At 41.0% G+C, this 27,909-nt stretch overlaps 2 protein-coding genes and 1 long non-coding RNA gene across 9 annotated transcripts; 1 reads left to right on the plus strand and 2 right to left on the minus strand.

Moving 5' to 3' along the window:
- The first annotated feature begins 1,215 nt into the window (after positions 1-1,215).
- On the plus strand, positions 1,216-16,051 carry LOC117821861 (proteasomal ubiquitin receptor ADRM1-like). Of its 5 annotated transcripts, XM_034696398.1 has the most exons (13): positions 3,869-4,468; positions 4,782-4,844; positions 6,622-6,736; positions 6,840-7,100; positions 8,054-8,286; positions 8,366-8,482; positions 8,936-9,059; positions 9,150-9,236; positions 9,362-9,464; positions 11,208-11,443; positions 14,319-14,476; positions 15,392-15,494; positions 15,706-16,051. In XM_034696398.1, exons 5-13 carry the CDS (start codon positions 8,077-8,079, stop codon positions 15,807-15,809), a joined length of 1,242 nt encoding a protein of 413 aa, XP_034552289.1. In that variant the 5' UTR covers positions 3,869-4,468; positions 4,782-4,844; positions 6,622-6,736; positions 6,840-7,100; positions 8,054-8,076; the 3' UTR covers positions 15,810-16,051. The 5 variants fall into 5 exon arrangements, with proteins under 5 accessions (XP_034552288.1, XP_034552289.1, XP_034552287.1 ...); XM_034696396.1 differs by lacking the exon at positions 4,782-4,844; XM_034696399.1 differs by lacking the exons at positions 3,869-4,468; positions 4,782-4,844 and having other exon boundaries at positions 6,605-6,736.
- LOC117821862 lies at positions 7,725-14,917 on the minus strand. 3 transcript variants are annotated; one of them, XR_004633074.1, is made up of 4 exons: positions 14,801-14,917; positions 14,290-14,493; positions 9,325-9,475; positions 7,725-8,557 (listed from the first exon to the last, which is right to left on the minus strand). It is a non-coding gene; the product is annotated as an uncharacterized LOC117821862 (long non-coding RNA). The 3 variants fall into 3 exon arrangements; XR_004633073.1 differs by having other exon boundaries at positions 7,725-9,475; XR_004633075.1 differs by having other exon boundaries at positions 7,725-9,475; positions 14,756-14,865.
- Positions 16,052-16,182: 131 nt separating the features above from the next.
- On the minus strand, positions 16,183-27,309 carry cables2a (Cdk5 and Abl enzyme substrate 2a). The gene is made up of 9 exons (XM_034696630.1): positions 26,718-27,309; positions 25,629-25,721; positions 24,043-24,120; positions 23,783-23,882; positions 23,514-23,685; positions 23,334-23,431; positions 21,438-21,544; positions 21,086-21,290; positions 16,183-19,008 (listed from the first exon to the last, which is right to left on the minus strand). The coding sequence occupies exons 1-9, from the start codon at positions 27,263-27,265 to the stop codon at positions 18,868-18,870; spliced, it is 1,542 nt and encodes a 513-aa protein (XP_034552521.1). The 5' UTR covers positions 27,266-27,309; the 3' UTR covers positions 16,183-18,867.
- Positions 27,310-27,909: the final 600 nt, after the last annotated feature.

Here is a 27,909-nt window from a genome sequence, read left to right on the forward strand (position 1 = left end):
TGCTTCTGTTATTCAACACACGCATTACTTTTTCTAATTGTTTTCTAGTGCTAATCACTGTTAGCTCAACACTAACTCAGCTAGGGAAACTTTACCGGTCTCAAATTCACTTGTTAGCAATGTTTTGGAAAACATAGCATCCTAGTCCTAATGCTGGTGTTAAGCTCTTTGTTATTTGTTTGGTTAGATTGCTTTTAGATGTACAAGTAAGTTGCAAATACATCCAATATTCACAATATCAAACAAATCTTAGGGGATATCAATTAGGATCATAGATATGAATGATTGACACCCGATTCTGCCTTTAAAATATTAGAACCTAGTACAGGTAGACTATTTCTTGAATACTTTTCATGTCAGCTAAGTTTAAAAGGATTTTTCACCATCTAAGGCAGTGGTCCCCAAACTACGGCCCGCCTCCATATTTGGCCCGGGCCCCTGAACAATAGCCTACCAGAGACGGTTATTTGGTTATTATTATTTCACAAATAGTGTTATTTATTTCCTGACTTTTTTCTGTGAAGATCCCGGAAAGGGTTATTAATATTTGGTTATGTGTAGCTTTCTGGAAAACAATAAACGTTTTACGTTTAGGCACCCCTGCGATCGTCACACTTTTTCTGTTACAAACTGACCCCGGCCCCCATCAGAGAAGGGAAAAGTTATGTGGCCCTCACAGGAAAAAGTTTGGGGACCCCTGATCTAAGGAATCTGGCAACCTAACAGTCGTTCTTAACAATTTCAACTCAACTTTATTTATATAGCACCTTTCATACATAAAAACATGCAGCCCAAAGTGCTTCACAGAATAACAGATACAGAAAAACAACAGCAATGATATGATTATAAAAGGCATGATTATAAATAAAATAAAATCAATACAGTAAAATTAATAAAATAAATAATCGTGGAAAGAAAAGTTTAAAATAAGGTAGCGTTAACAAGATCAGATGAATACAAGAAATAAATAGATAAGTAAGATAAATAAATGTTAAAGCAATGATTAAAATAATTATAAAATAATTAAAATAAATTAATGTAATTTTTTACTGAATTGTGTTTTATTCACGGTTTATTAACCATTGATTAAGCTATTTTAAATCACAGTACCTTTTCAATAATGTATTTCTTGAATTAAAAACACTCACCATGCAGGTTCAGTTCAACGCAGACCGGAGCACTGCAACTCTAACGGACATGCGTAGTGTATTTAAAGCCCTCATGACTGACATGCCGTTCAACCAATCACAGCAAAGCACGGGTGGCAAGTAGCCAATCAGAATCATCTGTTGTGTGAGTAACTGTCCTCCGGCTGAACGAAATTTCAGTGAGTAAATGTAAGTAAAAAACGTCTCAATTTATAATATATTTAACATTTTAATGTAGAATCAGGAGCGTGTTAATTATGTGCGAGTGGAAATGTTAAAGTGTAGCCTGGTCGGGACCATAATGAGCTGAAAAACCGATGCTAGCTTGATGATGCAGAGTCATCTGTGGCTACTCCACTAGCTGTGTTATTATGGGAGCTCTGGGAGGACTTGTAATGTAATCCAAATCTTATTCTCTCTCACATTATAGGTCATTTTGATGTTTTCATTTAATCGTATTATCCCTGTAAAGAAGTGACAAATAACATTTGTTGAATAAGCTTGTAGGCTAAGTAAGAACTAATAATTTAATATATGCATAAATTAATTTATAACTGGATAAAATATCAATAACTCAATAGAAAGACAACCTCTCACTTACACTGATCAGCCATGATATTATGACTGCTGACTGACAGATCAAGTGAGAAACAGTGATTCTATTTACAGTGGCACCTGTCAGTGTGTGGGTTGTTTTCATAGACTGTATAAAATATATATAGTTGTTATGCAGAAAGCAACACCTTGTGCTTAAAAGGTACAGTGTGTAGTATTTATCAGTGTTTTTAAGTACAGACAGAAATGGAATATAACATTCGTAAGTATGTTTCAATGAGTGTATAATGATTTTGTATTTGTTAATTTAGAATGAGCCTTTTATATTTACCTAAGGATAGGGACCCCTTCCATGGAGGCAGCCATCTTGCTCTGCAACATTTCTACAGTAGCACAGAATGAACAAACTATACACCATGCACATTTTTCTATAAAGATTACTTGATAGAGGAAAGATCATACTTATCATGCATCACAGGAGCTTCTTTTCCCAGAGTTGAGCATTACCGTTATATATTCCCCTTTCTACACACTGTACCTTTAAAGTTGATGTCTGAGGAGACCTACCAACCAGTAACCTACCAAAAGTGATCAAATGAAAGATAGCTGGTGAACCTGCTACAGTGTCATGGGAGGTTAGGGGTCACTGATGTGCATGAGTGAGGGCAAGCCTTTGTGGTCCGAACTAACAAAAGAGAAAATGCATGTGAATTAAAAAGATAAGCTGTGAAAATGCACACATATAAAAGAGTAAGATACATTATGTTGTCTGCAATTTATCATTCACAGCATATATTTTTTGCTTCACTCATTTTAAAAAAAACAACAGCTCTTGACTTTCATGTCTGCAATTAACTGCTTTTGCTATCCTTAGCAGAAACCCTGAATATTAAGACTTGTTAGAATAAAAAGCAGCCCCTCCTTAACCAAATTTAACCGTTAAAACGTACAAACTGTCTTAATTGCATCAAAATCAGGGTTGGAAAGTAACTAATTGCATGTACTCATATTATTGTAATTGAGTAGCTTTTTGTGTACTTGTACTTTTCTGAATAATTCTTAAAATCAGTACTTCTACTTACACATTTTCTCTGTTAATCATTGTACTTTTCTACATTTTAAATAGTGAGTCAAAATTGCTAAAAAAACAACATGCAAGGTTTCATCAGCTGCGTGGTAGCCAGCCGATTGTAATTAAATACTATGACTAAGGTGATAGTGTTTTGCAATGTCATCCACTCTAGAAGCTACATTGACCTGACATGTCTAAATATACATCTTGCTTCAAGATATTTTAAGCTGAATTATTGAGGACATTATTGAAACAGTGAAACAGTTACTCTGGGTAAATGTGTTTTTGAATAAATTGGGGGCATTATATCTCCCCTAGCCCCTCAGTCGTGTGTTAGAAGTACTTCAAGTACCTTTCAAATTGAGTACTTTTATACTTTTGCTTGAGTGTGTCAGACAGACTGGTAGTAGAATATTTCAGTACTAGATTAAAATGATCAACATTTAACTTAGTGGTTAATTTATTATTTATTATTATATTCATCTGCTAAAATGTGCACTGTGACTTAGGCACATTTATTTATTTTTGTCTTTAAATATTATTTTATACTTCTTTGTGTGTGTGGTATTTTAGATGTACATAACAAACAATGGGTACATTCAGAAGGAGCATCATATATAAACAATCATTAAGGACAGAAACAACACAGCTTCAGTAGTTAATTTAAGACAATTATACATACATAGAAAATAAATAAAATAAGTTGAGTAAGGAGAGGAAATCATTTTACAATTCAGTGAGGAATTCTTTTTGGGAATCGTATATTTTAAGTGCTCTTGGTTCTTTCATTATTTTCAATGATTTTAGGTATATTTGGAATTCATGAGGCACAGGATTATGTTACAGCAGACTCCATCACTTTTATTTTTTAATATTAAACCAAAAGTTATGTCATTTATTGTAAAGGAAATTGGAATGGATTTAATTTTTACTTTTAATTTTAACCATTCCTGGATAACAGTCCAGAAGGTTTTCACAGTTTTGCATGAGAAGAAAAGTTGCTGCTTGATCTTAATCATAGATCTTAATGTATTTGCTTGCTGGATGTAGCCGGGCATGCGCAATGCCTTCTGGTGGGTGACGTCATATGGATGCGCCTGAGAGATGCGCGATCCTGCTAGCTCATTGTTTTGACAGATGGAGGATTTTAAAGAGAATGAAAACTAAAAGCCCGTGCGGGACAATGTCACAATGTGTCGCTCTCGGTTGTACTTATGAGTCTCGAGGTGAGAAAGGAAGCGTCATTAGTCTTCACGTGTTTCCTAAAGACATGAAGCTGAGGATTATTTGGGCGAATGCTTGTGGTCGGATTCATTTTCCCAACGACGCGCGGCTCTGCTCTCAGCACTTCGCCCCCGATGCTTTTATTCGACCACAGCTGATGGAGGAAATTTTTACTGCTGGGTATAAGCGAAGACTCAGACCTGATGCTTTGCCGACGATTTTCTCCCACAACACGCCCATATGTCCGGGAAAAAGAGGCGCTCAACGGGATAAGCGACCCGTCGGTGTGCAGTGCTGTCCGGAGAAGACTGACGCAGCCACTCAGACGGAGAAAGCGCACATATCAAATGCAGCGGTGCAGTGCCCAGAGGATGTGAACTATCTGGTGTTTAGGGACCATACCTATGCAAAATCGATTTCGGTAGACCTGGAGATACTGTCCAAGTGCAGTCTCCCAACAAATGAAGAGGTACGTTCAATTATTGATGTCTTATAGCTGTTACCTTCTCATCTAGGGTTGCCAACTTTCTCTCTACTATATAAGGGACAGGTGCACGGTGTCATGGTGGTGTGAGCATGATGTGTGAATTCAGCGTTCATATTCTGATTCAACTGGAAATGCAGAAAGTGTGTATATCCCCTTTAATCCTTACTGTATCATTATGTAACCTCATATGAATAAACCTCAAAGAAACCACAATTTGGCTCTTTACATTAAAAAAACAGAGTCTGACCATTTAATGACCATCAGAGAGAAAATCCTCTCCACACTTTTTTTGCAGGACTTGGAGAATTTGCACTGTATGCAACTGATGCGTGTGAGGGGGGCTGTGATTGGATGACAGGTAGAGATAGACATATGTTTTTTTCAGGGCCGATACTGATACCAATTATTCAGGTTCAGGTTACTTTATTTGTACCCGTAGGTAAACTTGTTTTGCAGCCAGTGAGATGTTAGGTCGATACAAAATTACAAGATAGACTTCAGACAGAACAATCTACTTAATGTGCAAAACATACAAAAAATATCCTAAAAACTAATCTAACACTAAAAATGGTAAAATGAATAGACATGATAAAAGTGCTAAAGGTTCCATTTTAAAAAGCATATCAGAAAACAGTCAACCAATAAAAACAATGGAATCACATGAATAAATAAGACAATCTGGGTTCAAGTCATAAGATTGGAGGCTGACTGTGTGGGAAAATAAAAGCTATTGCTTGTTCAGCTCAGTAACAGCAGCAGGAACCAAGCTTTTCTTGTGACGCTGTGTCCTGCACCTTGGGACTAAAAACTGTCGTCCAGAGTGAAGAAGCTGGAAATCACTGTGCAGAGGGTGTGAGGCATTATTTAAAATAGAGGTGGCTATCCGCTGTAACTGGTTAGTGTACAGGGAAACTGTGGATGCCTGTGGCTCACCAATCAACTTGCTTGACCATTTAACAATCTGGTTTAAAGAGTTCCTTTCCTTCAGAGTGATTTGGCCAAACCACGAGAATTATTAGTAGTCAAGGAGGCCGATCACTGATATTTGGAGCCAATATTGATTTGTAGTAAAAGGAATAAGGAAGAAAATGTTGTCGTCAGAAATTTCAATAATACAAACTCCAACACTAAACTTCGCTTAAATGCCTTTAAGCATACATTTATTAAACAGCTTTTCAGATTTGCAACATGTAAGAGGTTTTTTTTATCTTAGACAATAGACATCTTTGTTTTAAAATTCTAACAAAAAGTGCAGGGAGCTCATAGGCTCAGCAGCATGTCTTATAAAGTTAAATGAGAACTTAAACAAATAAATAGCTCCCTAAAGTTTTCCACAGTAAATTAAGTTTTCCAAAATTTCAATATAACTTTAATGTTAATCTTTCACTTATCTTTGTTTTATGGGGATATTTCAGTTTTTTGGAGTGGGGTTGTATGAGTTTAAATCACTAGTAATTGTAGGGGCCACAACGGATGCTGCTCAGCTCGTCCCCTGTAATGAGAAACTGCAGGGAGAAATTAGCCAAAATAACCCAGTGTTAAATTGATCTATCATCGGTCGTCAGATTTTTAAAAAAGGCTGATGCCGATATCTGTCAAAATGCTGAATATTGGCGCCGATAATCGGCCCGGTCCATAATCGGTCAACCCTTAATGACAGGCGGTGTGATTGGCACATGATCTGCCGTTTGATCTGATCTAGGATCTGTAGAGTGCAGTCTGCTGTATTTACCAGAGTTAATAGTCAAGATACGGGACAATTGAGGTTCCGTATGAAACAAACCAATTTAGCCCAATATACGGGATGTCCTGACTAATACAGGAGAGTTGGCAACCCTATTCTCATCAGTGTCACAATGAAATCTAACAGCATCCCGATAAGTAACCCTGTACAACACATACGATAAAAACAGACCTCACATGTTGAGCATATGCATTTCACAACGTTATACAAGTGCAAGTTTAGCAGAGTTTGATATGATATACTGTAATGATCCATTGTATGCTGTGCCAACAGTCTGTGGATTGAGGTTGTGATGAGTCTTTTGCGTGTGTTTCTGTGTGCATCCATTCTGTGGAGGAAGAGATGCTCCTGATGCTGCTATATGAGAGCTCAATGTTTCACTGTTTTTCAGGCCTTTCACACCGAATACCTGAAGTACCTTCAAGTGGACGCGCTTCTAATATGAAGTACTGATCCCTGGCAACATGTGCGCTGCTCTGGATCATAACACCGATCCAAACCGGATGGTGAGTTATCATCTACCCTCCTTGAAAGCTCTGTGCATCACTGGACATTGAATGTCAAACCTCACCTGAAATGCTCTGATCTATTTTCACTACTCTGTTTTAGAGGAAGCTATTTTTCTGGACGGAAAGATAGACGGTGAAGCAGAGTAAGAATTTTGATGGCACAAAGTCCACAAGAGATTCAGAGCAAGAACTTTGGCGTATGAGAAGGACTATGGCTGCGTCCTCCACGTCAGAATCAGAGCATAGCACGGACGATGGAGAGGACTTGACATCAAACGCAGAAGTTGTCATGTTTGAAGTAGATGTTGACCTCAGAGCTCTTCTTATGCGTGTTACTTTACTTTTAAGTTCCAGACGAGAGGTCAGTGTTTTCAGAGATACTCAGTGTTTCATTCATGTTGACTTGTGCCTTAGTTATGCTACCGATCAAATGCATAAAAATGTTCACTATTTATTTTGATGACATCATCCACTTCTGTTTGATCAGTGTCTACATCCTATAACACAGTATGTTGTTTCAAGCTAGACATTTGTTTCCTTGTGTCTGGTACATGATGTTTAGACTGCAGGGTCTTCTCCCGAGCCTACCATGAATCATTCATGTAAATGGACAATATGGGAGTTATCTGTAAGCACTGGAACCGGCACTCTTTAATGAATAAAGCACTCTCCATCTGAAGCAGGAAAGGGTAGTTCAAATCAGTTTTTGTGGGTTTAGCATTTGACTCTTCGGGCAGAAGTAACAAAACTTGCTTGATTTAAATGATAAATGTGAGCTGGCTGTGAATGATGAAGTACAGACACAAGGGATTATCTTATTTGATAACTTGTCACATTATTGTTCAGTTCTCAAACTTTGTATTGCTTAGCTTTGTCAATTCAGTTCTATTTTTAGCAACTTTTGTTCCTTCCATCCTCAAGGACTCATGCAGGAAAATGTTGTGATAGAAATGATGAATGTAAGGCAGGTGAAATGAGACGTGGCTCTGATATCGTCCAATGACAACTGTTTTGATCATATCGGCTTAATTTAGAACTTTTTTCAATTCACATGTATTTTCATCACCTGTTTGTAAAGGACAAATTGTTACTTCCAACTTCATAAAGCAAATGCATTAATATCCAAATAAATCAGTCAGATGTTAAAATATTATGATGTTAGCTGTTCATTTATACTGATAGTGCTTTTGAGAATCAATACAATAAAAAAAAAAAAGGAGGATCCTCAAGTCTGTTTCCTCTGTGGTCTCACAAACGAGTCAGACAGCCTGTGTTTGGGTGTATTACTGACCTTCCTCCTCTCCCTCTCTGCAGCAGTCTGTTCTGTCCCACTCATCATGGCCTCCGGAGCTCTCTTCCCCAGCATGGTGTCTGGGTCTCGCGGCTCCTCCAGTAAGTATCTGGTGGAGTTTCGCGCTGGCAAGATGACCATGAAGGGCAGCACGGTGACCCCCGACAAGCGCAAGGGCCAGGTCTACATCCAGCAGACCGACGACTCCCTCATCCACTTCTGCTGGAAGGATCGGACCACTGGGAACGTGGATGATGTAGGCGGCTCTAAATGTCAGCATGTGGCTTCAACTCCACCAGTACTTGACTCTAACTGTTTAACGTGTTCTGATTTAGGACCTGATTATCTTTCCTGATGACTGCGAGTTCAAACGGGTGAACCAGTGCACCACCGGGCGGGTCTATGTGCTGAAGTTCAAGGCAGGCTCCAAAAGACTGTTCTTCTGGATGCAGGTATGAAGCTGGATAATCTCTGCCTCCTTCTTCAGGTTCCATAAGATTAATTTTCCCTTGGTGGAATCACAAACACTGATGGCAGATTAAAATCACATTAAAATCACACTAATGAGCCAGGGTGATGTAATTTAATTTAACTGCCCAACACACACCATGCCTCTTCTTTTTACCACAAGAGCACTAAATGTGTATTAATCCACAGCTTAAACTGGTCCCCAAAAAATCTATTGTATCCCTGTGTGGCTGGAGTTTGACTTTTTTCTATCCAAGTGGGAGAACACCATACACTAAACATTCAACTATTGTTGCCTCATTCAAATCTATCTCACAGGGATGAGCCCACGTTTATCATAGAAAGTGTTATTAATATTAACCCTAAATCTACTCAATGTAATTTTCTCAACCAAGAGTTACATACAACCTCTGACAATCTTGTGTTTTTGTTCACAGGAGCCAAAGACTGACAAAGACGAGGAGGTCTGCCGTAAAGTGAACGAGTACCTCAACAACCCGCCCATGCCCGGAGCTCTCAGTAGTGGCGGCAGTGGAGGACACGATCTGTCTGCTCTGGGAGGTAACAGATCATCCTCCTTTGAGTTTTTTATTATTTTGTTGAAGAACCTGAATCCTAAAGTTTGATGTGTCACACTTTTTTCTTGTGAAGGAGAGGGAGGTCTGCAGAGCCTTCTGGGTAACATGAGCCATAACCAGCTCATGCAGCTAATTGGACCGACCGGGCTTGGCGGGATAGGTATGCAACTTCTGAACTCAGTCCTCCAGAAACAGAGAAATAAGAGAAAAGTAAAGAGTATATTTGCAAAAAGAAGAGTCATGCTCACAGGAGAATAATGCAGGGTGTGTTTTTCTGGATGACAGGTGGTCTTGGGGCGCTGGCTGGTCCAGGCTTGGCCAACCTCCTGGGCAGCAGCAGTAGCAGCAGCAGCAGCAGCGTTCCTGCAGCCAGTAACTCCTCCACAAGGTGTCTTACTCCTGTTAAACATCCACACAGCATCTGCTTTTTATAACGCTGTCAGTTTGAATGTTTGGTGGAACAATATTTCACCTTCTGCTGGGAAAGAAAGAAGGCATGATGGAGAGACTATGAAGGACAGATATGACAGACAGGAAGCTTAGTGGAGTCAAAAAGACAGTTAGTAATCATCATCGTAGATCAAGGGCAGCTTTATATTCTTATACCACACCAATGTACAACAACTGCTTTTGATAAAATCCTGAGCTTTAAAATTAAATTGAAAGGGCCTGAATTAAAATTATTATAGGGCATGTTGATGGATAATTTCTTTATGTCTGTGAAGGTTCTCAGTCATCCAGGTCATGGTAATTCTAAGCTTGATCCGAAAGGGCAACTTCAAGAATTTCTACCAAGTCCAGTTGCCCTTTCGGATCAAGCTTAGAGATACTTTCTTTAGCTTTCTCAAAAGCTGAAAGCCTCAGATAACGTCCCTTTAAGAAGAGCTTATGCAGATTATTTTATTTCTGAAGAAAAACTTCAGCTAGCAGTTCATTTTCTCAAATAGTTCTCGCTCTATTCTCACATCAGCTCACTCTGACTTCTAGAGGAAATTTCACTCAGGGCTGGCAGGAAAATTTCAGAGTAAAGTTTGGGTGGAAATTTGAGCTGTTTGCGCTCACACATGCAGCTCAAACTGAAACGTGCAGGAAGTTTATACAAGTTTGGTGCATGTGTGAATACAGCTCAAATAATGTTCTCAGTACAGCCACAGCTAGGACAGAAACAAACGATTTCCAAAACTGATCGTAGCGACTTCACAGATCAAAAAGCTGCTGAGAGGCTGAGGTTGGGGTTAGCACTGTCTGACGCGCTAAAGCAAAAAATCACTGATATCTGAAAAACACCTTTTAAGCTTGTATTTACAAAAAAGGATGATCAACTCATAACGTCTACAAAACTGATGATTAAAGTGATCTAAGAAAAAAAGCAGTCAACAAAATGTATTGCGATCGGGGCGCATGTGGCCTAGCAGTCCAAGCGCCCCACATACAGAGGCTACAGTCATCTGTCTTCCCCCGCTCTCTGCTCCCCATGTTTCCTGTCTGTCTTCGGCTGTCCTATCCAAATAGAGGCAAAGGGCCCAGAAATAACTTTAAAAAAAAAAAAAAGTATAGTGATCCAGCTCATCCTCTCTCTCCAGCTCCAAACAAAAGGTAACAGGGGGCTTAAATTTATAGAATATCCCCGTCCCTAATTTTTAATTTACCTAATCAATGTGACCACACAATAACCCACACAATAACAGTTACCTACACTTAACCTCAAAAGTAGACACTATATACCTTCAAAATATTCATGGCTCCTACACTGATTCATCTCAAGACTTTTGTTTTGATTTAATGATATACGACAGCCAAACACATCGTCTTCAGATGTGTCCTTTTCCGAAAACAATCCAAAACATAACCAGTGTAAATTCATCAATTCAATCAATTCAAACGTGGATGCAGGAGACAGTCAAGACTTTACTCTCTTGGTAATACTGTTGGTATAGTCTGACAGTTTGACCCTCATCTACCCAACAAAACAAGTCCACTTTGAAATGCAGGAAATAACAGAAGCAGAAGTAGAGTCTGTGAACTCTCATCACATCCCAAAATCAAAATGGGAATAAACACCTCATGAGGGGCTTTGATTTCATACTCTCTCTGTTTTCTTGAATTGTTAAAGTGTTCTTCTCTTTCTCAGCCCGTCCACAGCCGTCACCCCAACCTCCACCTCTACCACCAGCCGACTCGGCTCCTCCCAGGTGCCCACCACCCCCATCACTCCCTCTGCCACCTCAGCAGCCTCCCCTACAGCCACCACCCCCTCCACCCCGGCCGTGTCTGCGGCGGGGGGAGCCAATCCCACGCAGCCGATCCAGCTGAGAGACCTGCAGAGCATCCTGGCCACCATGAACGTGCCGGCCGGAGGACAGGGAGGTGAGAGACGTTATGACTCCACAGTGATGAAAACTCGGCTCCTGTAAACTGTGATTAGAGGAAACTTAAATAAGCACCTGAAGGGAAATACATAATCAGGCCTAATTAGTGTCAATTCCGCTAATTATGCAGCAAATAATTAGCTTTGTGAATTCAACAGTGTCTGTAACACTGTGTCATTTTCACTTAATAAATTCTCTTTATTGCAGAGGCAGGAAGCTCCAGCAAAAAGAGCAGTCTGTTGCTGTTTTGATTACATTTTACTGAGCTACACTACATTAGGCACGGCTCGGCTGCCTGCTTCATGGAGACCATTTATCACCCTCACCTCGCCCACACTTCCTCATATAAAAGCAGAGCGTGCTGAAGGTATTAAACAGTAGAGCGGCTGAATTAACCCAGCTGCTATGAAAGAAGTTGATGTGATCAATATTTTTAATAAGCAAGCAGACTCGATGTCTTTACAACAAGACACTTTCCACTGCAGCTGATTTTGACAGAAATAAGAAGCTCTAAAGACACACTGTGCACCAAACAGGGGATAGTGAAGAAGAAGAGGGTGAACAAGGAGCGTTTAGCAGCGAAAAAGTCGACGTGTTTCTCCTGATTTTGTGAAGTCTGTTGTTGGATTTCACACCTGATAGACCGATGTCTAATGGCTGGTTTACGCTGTACGATTTTGGCCGTCTCAGAGGAAAGATTTGCGATCGTGGAAAAAAACGGCGTTCGTAGCTGAAAATCGGTGGTCTTACATCTCCCAGTGTGACAAGGGAAAAGACAAAAGATAAAGCCGTCTGCGACCAAAGACTATCTACGATAAATATCAAGCAGTGTCAGAAAATTTGAGAAATCATCACATAGTGTGTTTGTCACTCTCAGGACTTCAAGAGGGACTTGTAAGAGGAAAATTAAACCACTCTCACTGAAGAGGCAGGATGTGTTTAACATCAACTTAAAGTACGTCATCTTTGTTATTGAGAGATTTCCTCTTAGCTGATTTCTTCTTTGAGTCTGTTATGGAGTTCTCACCAGTTCGTGAGGGATAAACAGATTAAAGGATTCTGAGCTGCTGTTAGTGCAGCACCAAAATGTGTTACGTTTTTATTGCGCACTAATCCCTTCAGTCATTATGCAAGAAGTTATGCCAAATATATTTGGATTCCAGCATCCCAAATGTAAAAAAGTCTGATTCTCTCTTTCTTCTCCCAAAAGTAAATCTCTTAGATGATTGTTCCAATAAAACAAAGACAAGAAATCTGAAGGTAAAAATCAAACTGTGCTCAGAAAAGTCCACGACAAATTAAAGGTGACATATCACGCTTTTTTCATCAATATATATTGGTCTAAGAGGTCCCCAAAACATGTCTTTAAAGTTTATCCTCAAAAAACACTTTGAAATCAAATTTTGGCATGCCTGAAAAACCCTCTTCTTCAGCCCTGCTCAGAACGGTCTGTTTTCTCTCTGACCACGCCCCCTCAGGAAGTGGATGTGCCCTCGGCTGTCCAGCACGTTGTTCTAATCTTTACATGTTGACTGAATATACACGGCTGCTCACAGACCCGCGTTACTTCAACCCTCTGAATCTGATCCAGAATCTGATCCTGACGGAGAGGCGCCTGCAGCAGGACCTTTCTGAACCATTGGTCACAGATTTAGTGTTTCTTGTTGTTTTATTTGTCAGTATGTCGACTTGTGTCTTGGTACACAGCGACGAACATGTAGCTATGTGGCTATGCTAACTAGCGCTAGCACTTATCCATGATAAATAAAAATCATCCACTAGATCTTCAAATCTGCAGACGTGGGGAGTAAAACCGACCTTTGTGTTTGTTAAGACAGCCTACAACTAGCATGCCTCCCTCCTAAGCTCCTTGTTAGCACACATGTGAGCAGGGAATGAAAAACGGAGGAGGGGTTGAGTTGTATTTTATACAGTCTATGGGCTGAACAAGCTCTGAGCTCTGACTCCGTGACAGACCGGATATTGTTGTGACGTAACTAAAACACGGAAGTCTGAAACGGCTCGTTTTAGACACATTTACAGAAAGGTGGAGAAATCAGAACAGGGGCAGAATGGATTTTTTTCATTTTCGGGGGGTTTGTAGACATGCCAGGGAAACATATTTCAGGTAGAGAACCATTAAAAAGTCGATTTTGCATGATATGTCACCTTTAAGATTAATGAATTTCTCTTTGATACATAAATAAAGAGGTTACATCTAAAAAAAACACACAAAGAGTAAACAAACCTCAAAAAATGAGGCTAAAAGAAATACATTCATGCATAAGAATTCATCAAAGTGCAGGAAATGAAGCTCAAAATATCCTGCAGGGGGATGCTCAAACCGCACCTCATTATATGCTCCCTGTGCTGGGGGCTGTAGTTCATCTAACCTGATAAAACTACATATTGGCACTTACCAAACAGATGGAGCTTAGGATGCAGCTTGTAGGCCATATATTTGTGCAGTTCATTTCTTAAATCCTGCTCTGTGCCCTGTACTTTGTCCTGTTTTTTTTTATCCCATTACAATCACAGCCTTGATAGGTTCCTGCACTGAGGTTTATATTTCTCTTAAATTTCTCCACAAATGAAGGCGTCAATCTCATGTGATGATTTGATATTTAACATTTGAGAATAATTAGTTACAGTCTGGTGTACAAAGAGCAAAGTAAGGCTCAAACAAGTTAACTTAAAGAGCAAAAACATCAAAAGGCATCATCTTCAGAACTGCACAACCTCTGTCACAGTTTTTAATGGTATGAAATATTGCAGTGAAACTAAAAAGAAGAGGCTTTAAACCTGTAGGTGTTAACATTTGGAGAGTATCATTCCTAGACTAACCTGTCAGGTGTAATGTTTTTCTCCTGCAGTGGACCTGGCCAGCGTCCTGACTCCTGAGGTCATGGCTCCCATCCTGGTGAACCCTGAGGTGCAGCAGAGGTTGATGCCCTACCTGCCGTCAGGAGAGTCTCTGCCTCAGAGCTCAGAGGAGCTCCAGAACACGCTCAGCTCCCCGCAGTTTCAGCAGGTACGCCGGTCACTCTGCTGGAAATCAGTTTGTGGTTCAGTGTCTGAGAAAAATTTGATTTAAAGGGTAGCGGTTTCCTGAAGGGTCACTGGCTTAGAAGCTTCTACCAACTCAATGTGCTGTAGGTTAGAAGAGATGAGCAGAAACTAAACATTTATTTCAATGGTTGCATAACTGTTTTTTCTGTTAAAGGGAGGAAGGTTATCTTAAATTAGGGATATAGCTGTCCTAACTGTAAGTAAATCAATAAAGAAGTAATGCACAACTGATCAAACTAACCCATTTCAGACAAAAGAGGAGTTAAAACTCAAAGATTCAGTCAACCTTTAAGGAGATAAGAGATCCACATCCTCACAGCCAGCTCAGTTCCATTGTTCTCAGAGGGTTTCACAGGTGAGTCGGCTGTGCTTCATTATCTCTGGAGCTCCTCCCACTCAGGCAGCAGGGATGCAGGTATGGGAGAGTCAGAAGAGGATGGGGGGTTGTCCACAGGTTCATTAAAAAACAGGAACTGGTGACTTATACCTGAGGTCTGGGAAAGTTTCTGTTGAAATGAAGTATGATTTCCTTCCTTATATGTAGTATTATATGTAGTTTTAGTTTGATTTAGAGACATGCATCAGAGTTTTAGAGATGTACGGTGACACACTCATGTATGTATCCTATGAGGTAACCCTCTTAGCTGCTGTTGCCAGTGTGAGCAGTTAACACACAAACCTCTCCCGGCTCTTGTTTTTGCTCAGGGCTGTATTTGACATTCTTCTGTTCTTGGGCTCAGAGGTAGAGTGTGAAATGAAATACTGTATTCTTTGTGCAGCTGGATTCTGCTCATTATGAAGCTGTTTTGTTGGTATTTATCACGCTGTTGTGTTTTTTTTTTTGTCCTACTTCTTGGTATTTCTCATTCCTCTGCAGGCTATGAGCATGTTCAGCAGCGCTCTGGCATCCGGGCAGTTGGGGCCTCTAATGAACCAGTTCGGTTTGCCTGCAGAGGCTGTCGACGCGGCCAACAAAGGAGGTCAGTGTTTCACCCCGTAAGGCATATTACTGTACGTTTTACTGCAGGACACTCAGGAAGAACGGTCCAGTTAACAGTTTCAATATGGCAGACTGTTACAGATATTTAAAGGCCATCTGTAACAACCCCTCACTATGTTGAATTGATGTAAAACAGAGTAATAATAATCTGCTATATGATGATTCACTAACTTCTTTATCTCTCTCTGCAGACGTGGAGGCTTTTGCCAAAGCCATGGAGACGGAGACAAAGTCGGACAACGAGGGAGACTCCAAAGACAAGAAAGACGATGATGAAGACATGAGTTTGGACTGAAAAGTATCAACATTCTTATTTAACATATTTATTTAGGTGCTTTTATTTTGAAACTATGAAACACTAAGAATAAGGATTATGGTTACTTTAGTAGAAACTGTCACTAAGACCTTCCTCAGCTGATAATGCTGTGTTCATCCTCCAACAGTGTGTTTAACTAATATATACTGACCTAACACAGTGAACATGTGTTCATCCTGCATGTCAGCGACACACCAGAACAGTAAAGTCATGGAAAAATACTGCCGGTGTGTTGTGTGTTTGTTCTGAGGATGTTTGGTAAACACTTCACTGTAGAGAAGGAAGCAGCTTCATTCTCACATCATACATTATTTATTATTATTATAGACCTGAAGAAAAAAACACAAACAGCTTTTCAGTGTCTTAAAAATATATTTGAAAAACATTCATTTAACAGTATGAAAACAATGAACATTCACCATTTGACACCAACCGTACACTTAGAACATTTTGTGCGCTTACAGATCTGTTTGGACGTTTATTGCGTTACATGTTTCACCACTGCAGACACACACACACATTAAACTGAATCACCATCGCAGCCTGCAGTAATCTCTCCCAGACGAGATAAACATTTAGAGATCTGGACAGCAGCAGAGAAATGTCAACGCAAAATATCACAGATGATGACGCGGTTTCAACTGATTCGCTGCCCGCTGTAGTTTCAGGCACTGTTCGCCCCCCATACTTCAAACGCCTCACAGCATCCAAAGAAAGACCGTCTGGCACTTCTTTTAAAGGCAACCTCAACATCTCCTCACATACTTTGAGAGACGTGTTCTGTCAAAGCATCACAGTCGGTTATCTTTCACTGATGTGTAATGAAGCAGAGATGATGACAGTGATATGAGAGCTACAGTTACAACTTTTAAACCGGGGATGCACTGACTCTTCACTCAACACGATCCATTTAAAAGCTGAATCAGGTATAATGAGGACATAGTTTTTCAATTCAGTGCTCTCTTATTCTTTTGAAATTTAAACTGAACTCTCTGATGTCAGTTACCTGCTGCACTTCAGTTTTATACTTATGCAGAAGATTTTTTTTTTATTTGCTGGTGTAAAATGATCATTATAATACAATCCAGTCAATGCTGAGCTGAGTTCCAGCCTGAGGTTGTAAAGATGTCCCCAGTAGGTTTGCAAAGGGGTGGAAAGTTTCTGGTAAATTTCCATGGGAAGTTAAGCTGGGGAAGTTTGGAATTATTCCAAATTGTAAACTTTTTATGGGAATTAACTGGAAATTGAGGGTAGTTTAATGGAAAGGTATATCCAAGGATAAATATTTGTTTTGTTATAAGCAGACATCCATCCAAAATAATACAATTCAATTTGATAATTGTAAGTTAAACATTAGTACCATACATCAAATTTGTTCAATATATTACCACATAATATCAAAACTGACTTCACTTTGTGTAGTCCACAGGCTCAAATGTGTGGCTTCAATAGTCTTGTGCTCTGGGCTCAAAAGTGTGGTCCAGGATCATAGAAATCATCTGTGCATGTGATGGAGGAATGCACAGTGCATGTAGGGGGCGTGGTCTCAATAGCCCTGCTGTAAGCAGTGTGCTATGTGCATGTGATTGAGGAACAGCATAGATATTCAACTGTACTTACATGAAATCTGGTTGTTTTAGTCAGGATTAGGGGCGCTGGTGGCCTAGTGGTCTAAGCGCCCCACATACAGAGGCCACAGTCCTCATCGCAGGGGTCGCTGGTTCGATTCCCGACCAGTTGACCATTTCCTAAATGTCTTCCCCCACTCTCTACTCCCCACACTTCCTGTCTCTCTTCAGCTGTCCTATATAATAAAGGCAAAAAGCCCCAAAAATATATAACTTTAGTCAGGAGTATGCTGAAATATATTTCCCCCGACTGTATTTAAATTCCCTATTAAGAGACAACCTTCAATTTAGTCAATTCCTGGTTTATTCCTGTTAGTTCCCATGGAAAGTTTCCAACTTTGAAAATTCCCAGAATTTTGCAACCCTAGTCCCCAGTCTCTCCATGCTGATAGTCATTAGGTTAAACACTTCATTTGGATCTGTTCTCAGTATGAACAGCTACCCATGGTGCAGAGATTGGTACATATAGTGACAATGTAGGATCAGTGCATCCCTACTTTAAACATCTCTTTGGGTTAGATACAGTATGACGATGAGACATTCAAAGACAAGAGAAAGTAAAATTCCTGAGAACTGAATATTTGACGACTCTTCCAGTGCATTTTACAAAAAGAAATATCCCTGGGTAACATCATAAAACACAACAACAATACAACATGCCTCCACAGTCCTCCATAACGTAACTGTGTTCACTCTGTACACCGACAACGTCTGATCACAGAGCAGCCACAGGAGTGTGAACGTTTGATTCAAGAACAAGATAAATACATAAATGTGGCTGCAGGTTTTTTGGCACAAAAGTACAAATATTACATCAGCATAAATTAAAAAGGCCTCTTCCATTTGTAGTAACTACCGAGTATCACATTTTCCCAGCCACGGTCATCTACAGTGTCATGTTTCAGTATAAAAACGCTGAAAACGTGTCCGTGTCACAGTGGCTTCAGAAGGCGATTACAAAAGTCAACAGAGTTCTTTGTCTTTAGAATAAATACTATACAGACTGAGTGTGTATAGTCAACATGAAGGTGCAGGTGAAGAGTTTCACACACAGAAATCACAGCACTCACTTTAGTTAAATATGTATGAAGAGTGAAAGGACGTACCAAGATACCAAAATAAAAGCACCATTAATGTGCTCAGAGACCTTCTCTAACATAGAGCTCAGGACTGCATCAACATCAGAACGGCACAGACACACACTCAGAAACACACACGCCATCAAATCTATAACATCTGTGTAAACAAGGTCTTCTTCACATACAGGGAGTCACGACTGACAGAAATAAATAGTACCAGAAGTAACACCACAGCTTATTTACTGGTCAATCCACACATACACATACACACACACACCTGCTGATGTTGCTAATGAAACCACCGGAGTGTCGGGCTTCACTGGATCCGGTCTAACCCTGCTGCACCAGTCTGCGGTAATGCGGCATGACCTTGCTCTCGGGGAGGTAGAGTCCCATCTCCAAGGCAACCAGCACCGGGAACTCGAGGGGGATCAACTCTCGCCTGTTTAGACGGAAACGCTCCTCAAGCTTCTGCTCGTCCATCGGGAGAGAAACAGGAGAAACAGATACAGAGGATTAAACGGCTGAAACGATGCAGCGAGGTGTGCTCGGTGGAGTTTCTCTCTTTACTGTTTGACTGAGAGCAGACAGTAGATTGTCTCACTCCGCACAGATCAGATTGTTTGTGATGAATGGACAGCTTTTTGTTTTCTTGCAGGATGATGAAATTATTTTTTTTTTCCTTTTTCAGTGAACCCTCTGTGCATTTGTTTGTAACTGGTGTGTAACTTGAACTCATTGCTTGTTAAAACAGACTGAAATAACCACTAGTACTATTTCTACTTCCTCTTATTTCATTGATGAATTCGGTAGTCATTTATGAACACTTCTTTAATTGCACTTAGCTTCACAGGGAGACTTGGAGGAGGTCTACAAGCTATAAACACCGCACAAATCTGAGAGAAGTCCTCCCTAGCATCTGTTTGATTATGTGGCTTCAACTGCACAGCATTTAACATTATTACACTGTTTGTATCAAAGGTAGCCCTGATCTCAAAATCCAGTAGGACTGAAATCTTAAAAGGTAACAGCTGTTGGTTATTCACTGCTGCAGCCACATGTTCTCTTCATATATGATCAGTTTTTAAAGAGACATTGTTAAGATTCACACTTGTGGTGAGGTTTCAAGGTTGCAGCTCTCAGATAATCAGCTTGCTCATTAACTAGTTTAACCCTCCTATTATCCTTGGGGTCAATTGGACCCCATTCAATGTTTAACGTCTCTAAATTAATGACTAACATTATTTCTTTGGCTTCATATTTCATGACTTTTCCTAATTTAATTGGAACAACTATGAAAACGTAAAATTAAAATGTTGATATGTTCCAATTTCCTGTAAAAATAAATTATGCATTGGTGTTCCTTTGGGTCAATTTGACCCCAGGCTGTTTTAGCTGTATAAAACATAAGAAATATCAACATTTTACACACATTTGTTTTGATGGTTTTGGATGATATTGAGGTATAGTATTTCCAGCCAACATGTCTCTAAAGACATTCAATGATGTGTCCTGTGCCGTACGTTTTGATAACATAGAAACAAGGCAGGGCCGATGAGAGCATGACAAACTTGCAGCAGTTTGATGTTCTGTTTAACAAATAAAGTCCTTCTGAATGCTTTAAATTGTGTTTATGCTTGAAATGTATTTTATTTAAATGGCTATTTAGGTAGTCGAGAAAGAAACATAGAGTACCTGACACATAAACCTGTGTAACAATCAGTTTCTGGAGGTTTAAATTGCTGGGGTCAAACTGAACCCAAGGATAAAAGCTGTTGTGAAATTTGAGGGTAACAGGAGGGTTAATCATCCTTAGATTTTTCTTCTTCTCTATGAATAACACGGGCTGCTGAAAGAAAAAAAGTGTTCAGTAAAACATAGAGAAGGTGCTTCCCTCTCATGAGTGGGAACACAGGTTACTACTCGACAGGCCTTTCCAAAACGGCCCCCTACACACTTCCACTATGTTTGCACATTCACGCTGAGGGTCTGCCACATTGAGTGCCGTCCAAAACCTCTGAGTGTGGACTGAGAGTGAGTTATTACACCCTCCGACAGCACTGATGCTGGCTTACTATGACACAGTTTATCATTCATCAGGAGAGATGCTCCATAAATTAAAGTTCTGTTTTGTAGCTCGCACGGACAGAAACTGCTTTTATCTAAATTTGAATGAAGTGTTTTTTATCTACAAGTAGGACGTAAGGCAGATTATAAACACTGCATCGAATAATCAGAATCATAGAAAATGTAAGGGAAGTATTTCTCATTCTGTGAAGATTTTGTGAGTCTGCTAAATATTTGCTTTTATAAACTACAGATTGTAACCATGGTCACATTGAGTTCCTGCTTCAGCAGCAGTAAGAGGTGTCTATAACAAAGCTTGCAGCTAAATCTGATCCCTCCACCTTGATGAAGGGTGCTCCACTAAGCTGTGGGTGTGACTTCAAACAGAGTGCACTCTGTGTCAAAGTAGCAGTGTGCAGGGACCGCTTTGAGAAAGGCTCAACATGTCTTTGTTTCCACTCTGTGTGGAAACTTTACTCACGTCTATGAGCTGTTTGACTTCTGGCTTCCGCAGATCACTGCTGATCTTTGCAGCCAGCAGCACGCACGCAGCCGCCACCAGCTTCCTGTTCTGCTTGTTGAGGCGACCCTGCAGCACCAGCTTCTCAAAGTAAACAAAAGCCATCGCCGTGGTGACCGGCTGCAGGCCGAACTCCTCGCTCACAGCCCGCATCTCCCTCTTCAGACTGTTCCAGAAGAGGGGGTGAGGGAACAGAGGGTTGTTAGTCTCATAAGAAAAAGAACACCGTGTGACTTGTTCACAGCAGATCAGAAGGAACTGTGAGGAGGCACAATGAGCTGAAAATCAAAGCATCAAAGTAATATGTGTGTACCTTCTTATCTTGCTCAGAGTCAGCTTGATGTGAGGAAACTTCTCTCTGAAAGTCTCGTTCATGTCCTTCTTCAGGTCAGACGGTTTCACGTACTCAACAATGGTGGTCTGCAGAGAAAATGACAAACAATCAGAGAGTCAGGACGGAGGAGGCTCGTGTCAGCGAGGTTCAGAACAAAGCTTTACAGTCTTAATTCAAAACATCCTAGAAGTCACAGTCTTATGACATAATCAGCTCAGCAGCTATAAAATACTGTGAATAAGATATAATGGAAGCATTTTACTCTTAAACTAATGACTGGAGGCTCAAAAGAGAACAGCTTCATCTGAACAATGATCAAGTCAAATATGAACACGCGAGGACAGCAGATGAAGCATATTACAAATCATGATTTGCTTATATTTAACATATTTCATTTATTTGCAGGAGTACATGACTTTAAATGTTAACGACTGACTCTTTTTAAATCACCGAACTTCAAGCCGTGTTTGCTATACATCTAATGGAGCTGACTGAAACTCCTACATGCATCATATGCTGCAGCTTCATATCTGAAAATGTGGTTTAATTAGACCTGTGCTCAGAATTTTGAATGAGTTAGCTTAATCTTAATCTGAATGATGCGCTTCTACTGGTAGCAGCACAGTTTGGCAGCTCTCTGTGATTACTCTGTTTTTGCTATATATTTGAATCTTGTTTTTGATAACTACTGGCTGTTTGTTTCTTCATAACTCTCTAGCTAATGGGAGATGAGCTGACAGACATCTGAATTACTTGTTTTATGTGATTTTTAGAATTTTATCCGCCAGACACCTGAATTTCCCTTCTGGGATCAATAAAGTACATTCTATTCTATTCTATTCTATTCTATTCTATTCTATTCTATTCTAAATACAAATACTTGCATTGTCATTCCTTAACTGGTCTGCAACACTCATACTTTTAAAGGTACAGTGTGTAGAAATGGCATATTTAGTGATAGCTAGTGGTCAGGTTCTAGATTGAAACACTCCCTTGCTCACCCCTTCCATAGGTGAAGCTACGGTGGCCTTCGAGGACAAGAAGCTTCAATGATGTTTGATAAGAATTAGGGTTGCAAAATTCTGGGAATTTTCAAAGTTGGAAACTTTCCATGGAAATTAATGGGAATAAACCAGAAATTTACTAGGTTGGCTCTTAATAGGGAACTTAAATATAGTTGGTAAAAATATATTTGAGCATAATCCTGACTAAAACAACCAGATTTCAGGCAAGTACAGTTGAATATTAATGCTATTCCTCAATCACATGCATATAGCACATTGCTTACTGCAGCGCTATTGAGACCACGCCCCCTACATGCACTGTGCATTCCTCCATCACATGAAGCACAGATGATTTCTAGAATGCTGCAGAGGCTAAGATTGGGAAGCCTGAGGGGAGATGCTTTTTTATTTGCATTTTGAATGGGACTTTGTTGGGATTGCATTTTTGTTAATTTTTGAATGGGTTGGGTCAGAGGGATGAGTAATATTTAACTGTCTGCTTATAACAAAACAAATATTTATGCTTAGATGTGATGCCTTTCCATTAAATTACCCTCAATTCCCAGTTAATTGCTATACAATCCTATTAATTCCCATGAAAAGTTTCCAATTTGGAATATTTCCAAAATTCCCCCGCATAACTTCCCATGTAAATTTACCAGAAATGTTCCACCCCTTTGCAAATCTAATAAGTATGGACCTCCATTGGTCAAGTTTTTACCATCTCAAATGTCTATCAATACAAATAATGTACGCCCCAACAACTCTTTTCTTCTTCTTCGTCTTCCGACCGGTGCATTTCTTGTAGACCAGGTTTCCAGAAACAGGAAAAACTCGATGTAAACACTGCATGAACAAATCAAACTCTCACCACATATGATGCAAATATCAGGACCCTCTTGTGTCTCCCACAGGGCCACTGGGGGTCACTGAGCAGGTTGGGGTCGTACTCCACCACCTCCTCTACAACTGAAAACACAAACAGTTAGATTACTTCTATCTGAGGGCAGCTCCTCACAGGAAGCATTTGACTCTGTGTCTGTTTTCGTACCCGGTTCCTGAGCCAGGCCGTTGTTTGGACGAGCAGGGGTGAAGTTCCTCTGCCCGTTGCCACGGAGACGTGACTGAGGGGTTTGACTTGTGCAGCCCTCCGTCGCTCCGCCGCTGCTCTTCTGCCTCACCAAGGCGTTGGTGGGATAGAGAAACTGAGCATACGACACCGTCTGAGGAGGAATAAATAAACAGTCAGCGATAACCAGATTTATAATTAATGGGAGTATTTCTGCTCCACTTTCTACTCTCTATCACAGAGACATCCACCTTGCCGCAGGCGCCGAGCTCCACTCCCTCCAGGGAAGGTAGTAAGTCAGCAGCCACCACAGATGACAACCTTTGTCTCTGAGCGTCCAGCTTCACCTCACTGTTCAGAAAGAATCACATTTGTGTCATTGTTACAGCACCGTGCTCTCACACCACCCTGTCCTGAGAGATATGATGATATGGATGACAAAGGAAGGATGATGGCAACGTAAAAGCGAGGAGTGGGTGCTCTCTGCTTGGGTTGGTGCTTTTCTGTGTACCTGAGGTGAGCACTCTCTCCATAGGGCAGCACTGAGAAAGCAGCGTATAGCGACCGCTTGGCACAAATCAGCACGATCCTGCAGAACACAGCAAGTACAGGCAGACAAAACAGATGGTGTGTCAGTCTAGAAGCATCTACCTCAGTGACAGCTGCTGTGCACGGGGGTATTCATCAGCACAAGAGCTTCAGTGACAGAGAAATCCGTCACTGGGCCACTTTTCTGTGGATCTATGGCACTACCAAAGCCAAATATCTATCAACACGGAGCAGGAGGGGAGAGACCCGAGAGAAGCACGAGCCCTAGATGAGCTTTTGTTTTACTGAAGACCTAAAACCAAAACATTTTGTCAAGTAAAATTTGAGCTGGCAAACAAACTGAGACTTCAAAACAGCAGTGAGTGTTTTTATGGTATATTTTTTGGGCCTTTATTTAGGTAGGATAGGAAAGAGGATAGAAACAGGAACAGGGAGAGAGGGGGGGGGGGGGGGGGGGGGGGTGACATGCAGGAAAGAGGCTGCAGGTTGTACTTAACCCCAGGCCACTTGTTTGAGGACTAGAACCTCTGCACATGAGGCACACGACCTAACCACTAAACCCGAGTGCTTTTAGACATTTTTGGCATCTTAAGGCCATATTTTTTTTAATTAGGAGCTTAAAGCAACGTTAACTTGGAGAGGCCAAAACTGAGACCAAGAGCAGAGCTGTCTTGAATCAGAGACAAGCAACCAACAAACACACGACACATTCTCAAGACCTCTCTTCAAAATGGCAACACAGCCACCGGAAACAACAATGCTTCTGGCACCTTTAAAAAAAAAAATGTACAACATCACCAGACCTCTCCCTAAACAGAAATCAATACCACACAGTCAGCAGTCTGCGGGTCTCAGGGAGAGATATCACATCACTTCCAGGGGACAGTTTAGCAACACAGAAATCCCCTCTCTGTTAGCTCAGTTATATAACCAATAAAGCCGAGCCTCAGCCCCAGAAAGGAACATGAACCGAGTGCTTCTCACAGGAAGACAAAGTAAGGAGGAAACCTCGGATCGCCACATCACACACCAGCAGAAACACGTGACTCAAAATCATACATGTGTGCATGAGATGTTGGAAAAGTGAAATGGGAATAAAAATAAAAGGATTGACTCGTGGGGAAAATCATGGCATGCTTTTATCACAGTCCAAACAAACTCATCACTTTTGTTTTCTAACACAGGATGGTATTTCAGTCCTGTCCAGCGTAGGGGTCACCTCGCTCTAGGTGCAAAGGGGTGTTGGATTTCCATACTGCACCTCTTTTGGCATTTGCAGAGCTTCCACTGGTGTTTAAATCCACAGAAGCCATCGCTCCTAAGCAGCTGTAGTGTTGTTATTCCTCTGCAGTATAAACTATGTCACTGTGCCAGAGTTAAGCAGCTTATTAAAATACTAGCAACAGGAGTGTAACTGTGCTTATGAGTCTAAGTCCTGTTTCAGATTAAACAGCCTTTGTTTATTGTTTGTTTCTCGTTTTTACAACAAGGAAATAACATTTATAGACTTGTTTTGCTTTGTACATTACATGACTCTGGGAAACTTACCTGCATCCTCTGGTATCATACTGCCTCATGCTCTTGATGAAGTGGACTTTCTTTGGCACCTTGGGCCCAGGAGAACCAGAGACATTCCTCAACCTGTGCAAAGATCATGAAGGGCACATAAGACCTCAGTAATGCTGGTATAACATTAGGCAAACAAAGGGCCTTCACATGACAAGGCTGGCTGTGTTCTCTGGAATGACTGTAAGTCTCTTTGCATCACAAATTAGGTAAAGCCCTCGTGGGATGTAAAAGAGGTACAATTCCACCTTGCAAAAAGCTGACAAGAGTCCTGTTAGGTTCATAGAGTAGCAGCAGATCAGCAATGTATTTTGGGCCTAAACCATTCAGTGCTTTATAAACCATAAGCAGGATTTCAAAGTCTATTCTCTGACAAACAGGAAGCCAGTGTATGGATCTAAGAACTGGAGTGATGTGATCTACTTTTTTGGTCCTTGTTAGGACTCGAGCAGCAGCATTCTGTATGAGCTGCAGTCGTCTGATGGACTTTTTAGGGAGTCCTGTAAAGACCCTGTTACAGTAGTCTAGTCTGCTAAAGATAAATGCATGGACAAGTTTTTCTGCATCCTGCTGAGACATAAGTCCTTTAATCCTTGATATGTTCTTAAGGTGATAGTGGGCTGGCTTTTTAATTATCTTAATGTGGCTGTTGAAATTAAGATCTGAGTCTATGACTACACCAAGGTTTCAGGCTTGGTTTGGACATTTCATCCTTGCAGATTGGAGCTGAGCAGTAACCTTTAACCTTTCTTCCTTGGCTCCATAAACAATCATTTCAGTTTTTTCTTTGTTTAACTGAAGAAAATGACCTAAAGGACACGAAGCATCCAAAGTGAACACAGAGACAGGTGAATGTTTTGTAAACATGGGATCAAAATATATTCCAAAGAGGACCCCACACTGTTTAACCTTTTCAATGAACATTAAATTAACAGGTTAAAGGTGATATAAAAAAAACCCTGAGACATTATTATTAACGCTCTTTAAAGATGTCTGCTTCTTTCATTTTCATGCGGAAGTCAGCACACCGGTTGAGGCCCACGATGGGACACCGGCCCATATTTCACTCACCTCTGCCGTGAATCCACAGTGTTCCCGGTCGTTACTGGACTCAGCGCGACGGGCGTGGACCTGACCCGGGAGCAGGGCTGGTGTCCGGGGGGCGCAGGGGACTGAGGGGTGTCCGGGGTGAGCGTCTCGGACAGACTACCACTCTCCAAAAATACCTCGTTCGCCCCCACAGCGTTTGTACCGGCTGGTCCCGGAGACATTACCAAAGAAGGCCGGGTCGGACTGACCACCCCCTGGATACTGGAGTAGGAGCCACTCCCGGCCGCACCGGGTTCTGTCACCTGGGAGACCGGCCGCTGGCTAACCGCCGGCGGGGGCACGACCGTTGAACCTCCGTCCCTGTCCCTGAGTCGGAGCTCCTCGCCGGCTGTTTGGTCTGTATTTCCATTATTAAGTTGACACGGGGGCCGTCCGTCGAGAGAGATGTTAGTGAGGAACAACAGGGCCGCCTGTCTCCTCCTGGAGTCCTTCGCTTTCCTCCGTTGCTCTCGGTGGAGCTTGGCTGGTTTGCTGCCGGTGGACTGCAGACCGCAGACGGCGGTCGCCATTCTAGTTTGAAATGTTGCTTTGGAACGCACACAGAAAGAGTGACTGGTACCAGAGAATAAGCCCCGCCCCTCTAAATGCTGATTGGCTGTAGGGAAATTGTGCTTTCTAAACCTTGTGAATGCGTCTCTGTGATTGGATGAAATAAATATTATGCGGAAATATTCCTGCTTCCTGAAGCTGATTGGTTGTAGTATAACACATAGACGTATGTTTATGGGATAACAGGGGAGTGGTGTATTGGAGACAAAGGCAATACCTAATTAAAAAATATGACTGACTGCTGAATGATTAGTATTAGCCTATTAAACCAACACCTTAACCTTAAACCTAACAAGCTAATAATTGTATACAAAGACAGTCAAATCAATAGACCTATGAAGGGTTAAATACAGTAGACCAGGGGCGTCAAACTCATTTCAATTCAGGGGCCACATACAGTCCAAGTTGATCTGAAGTGGGCCAGACCAGTAAAATCATAACATAATAACCTGTAGATAATTAAAACTCCAAATGTTTCCCTTTGTTTTAGTGCAAAAAAGTACAAATTTGTTCTGAAAATTTTAACATTTAATGAACTATCTTTCTACAAAAACCGCTGTATTATTTTTCTCCATGATGAGTCTCATAGTGGGCCGAATATTTA

The sequence above is a fragment of the Notolabrus celidotus genome, chromosome 11 (genome assembly GCF_009762535.1).
Source record: "Notolabrus celidotus isolate fNotCel1 chromosome 11, fNotCel1.pri, whole genome shotgun sequence".
Taxonomy (NCBI): domain Eukaryota; kingdom Metazoa; phylum Chordata; class Actinopteri; order Labriformes; family Labridae; genus Notolabrus; species Notolabrus celidotus.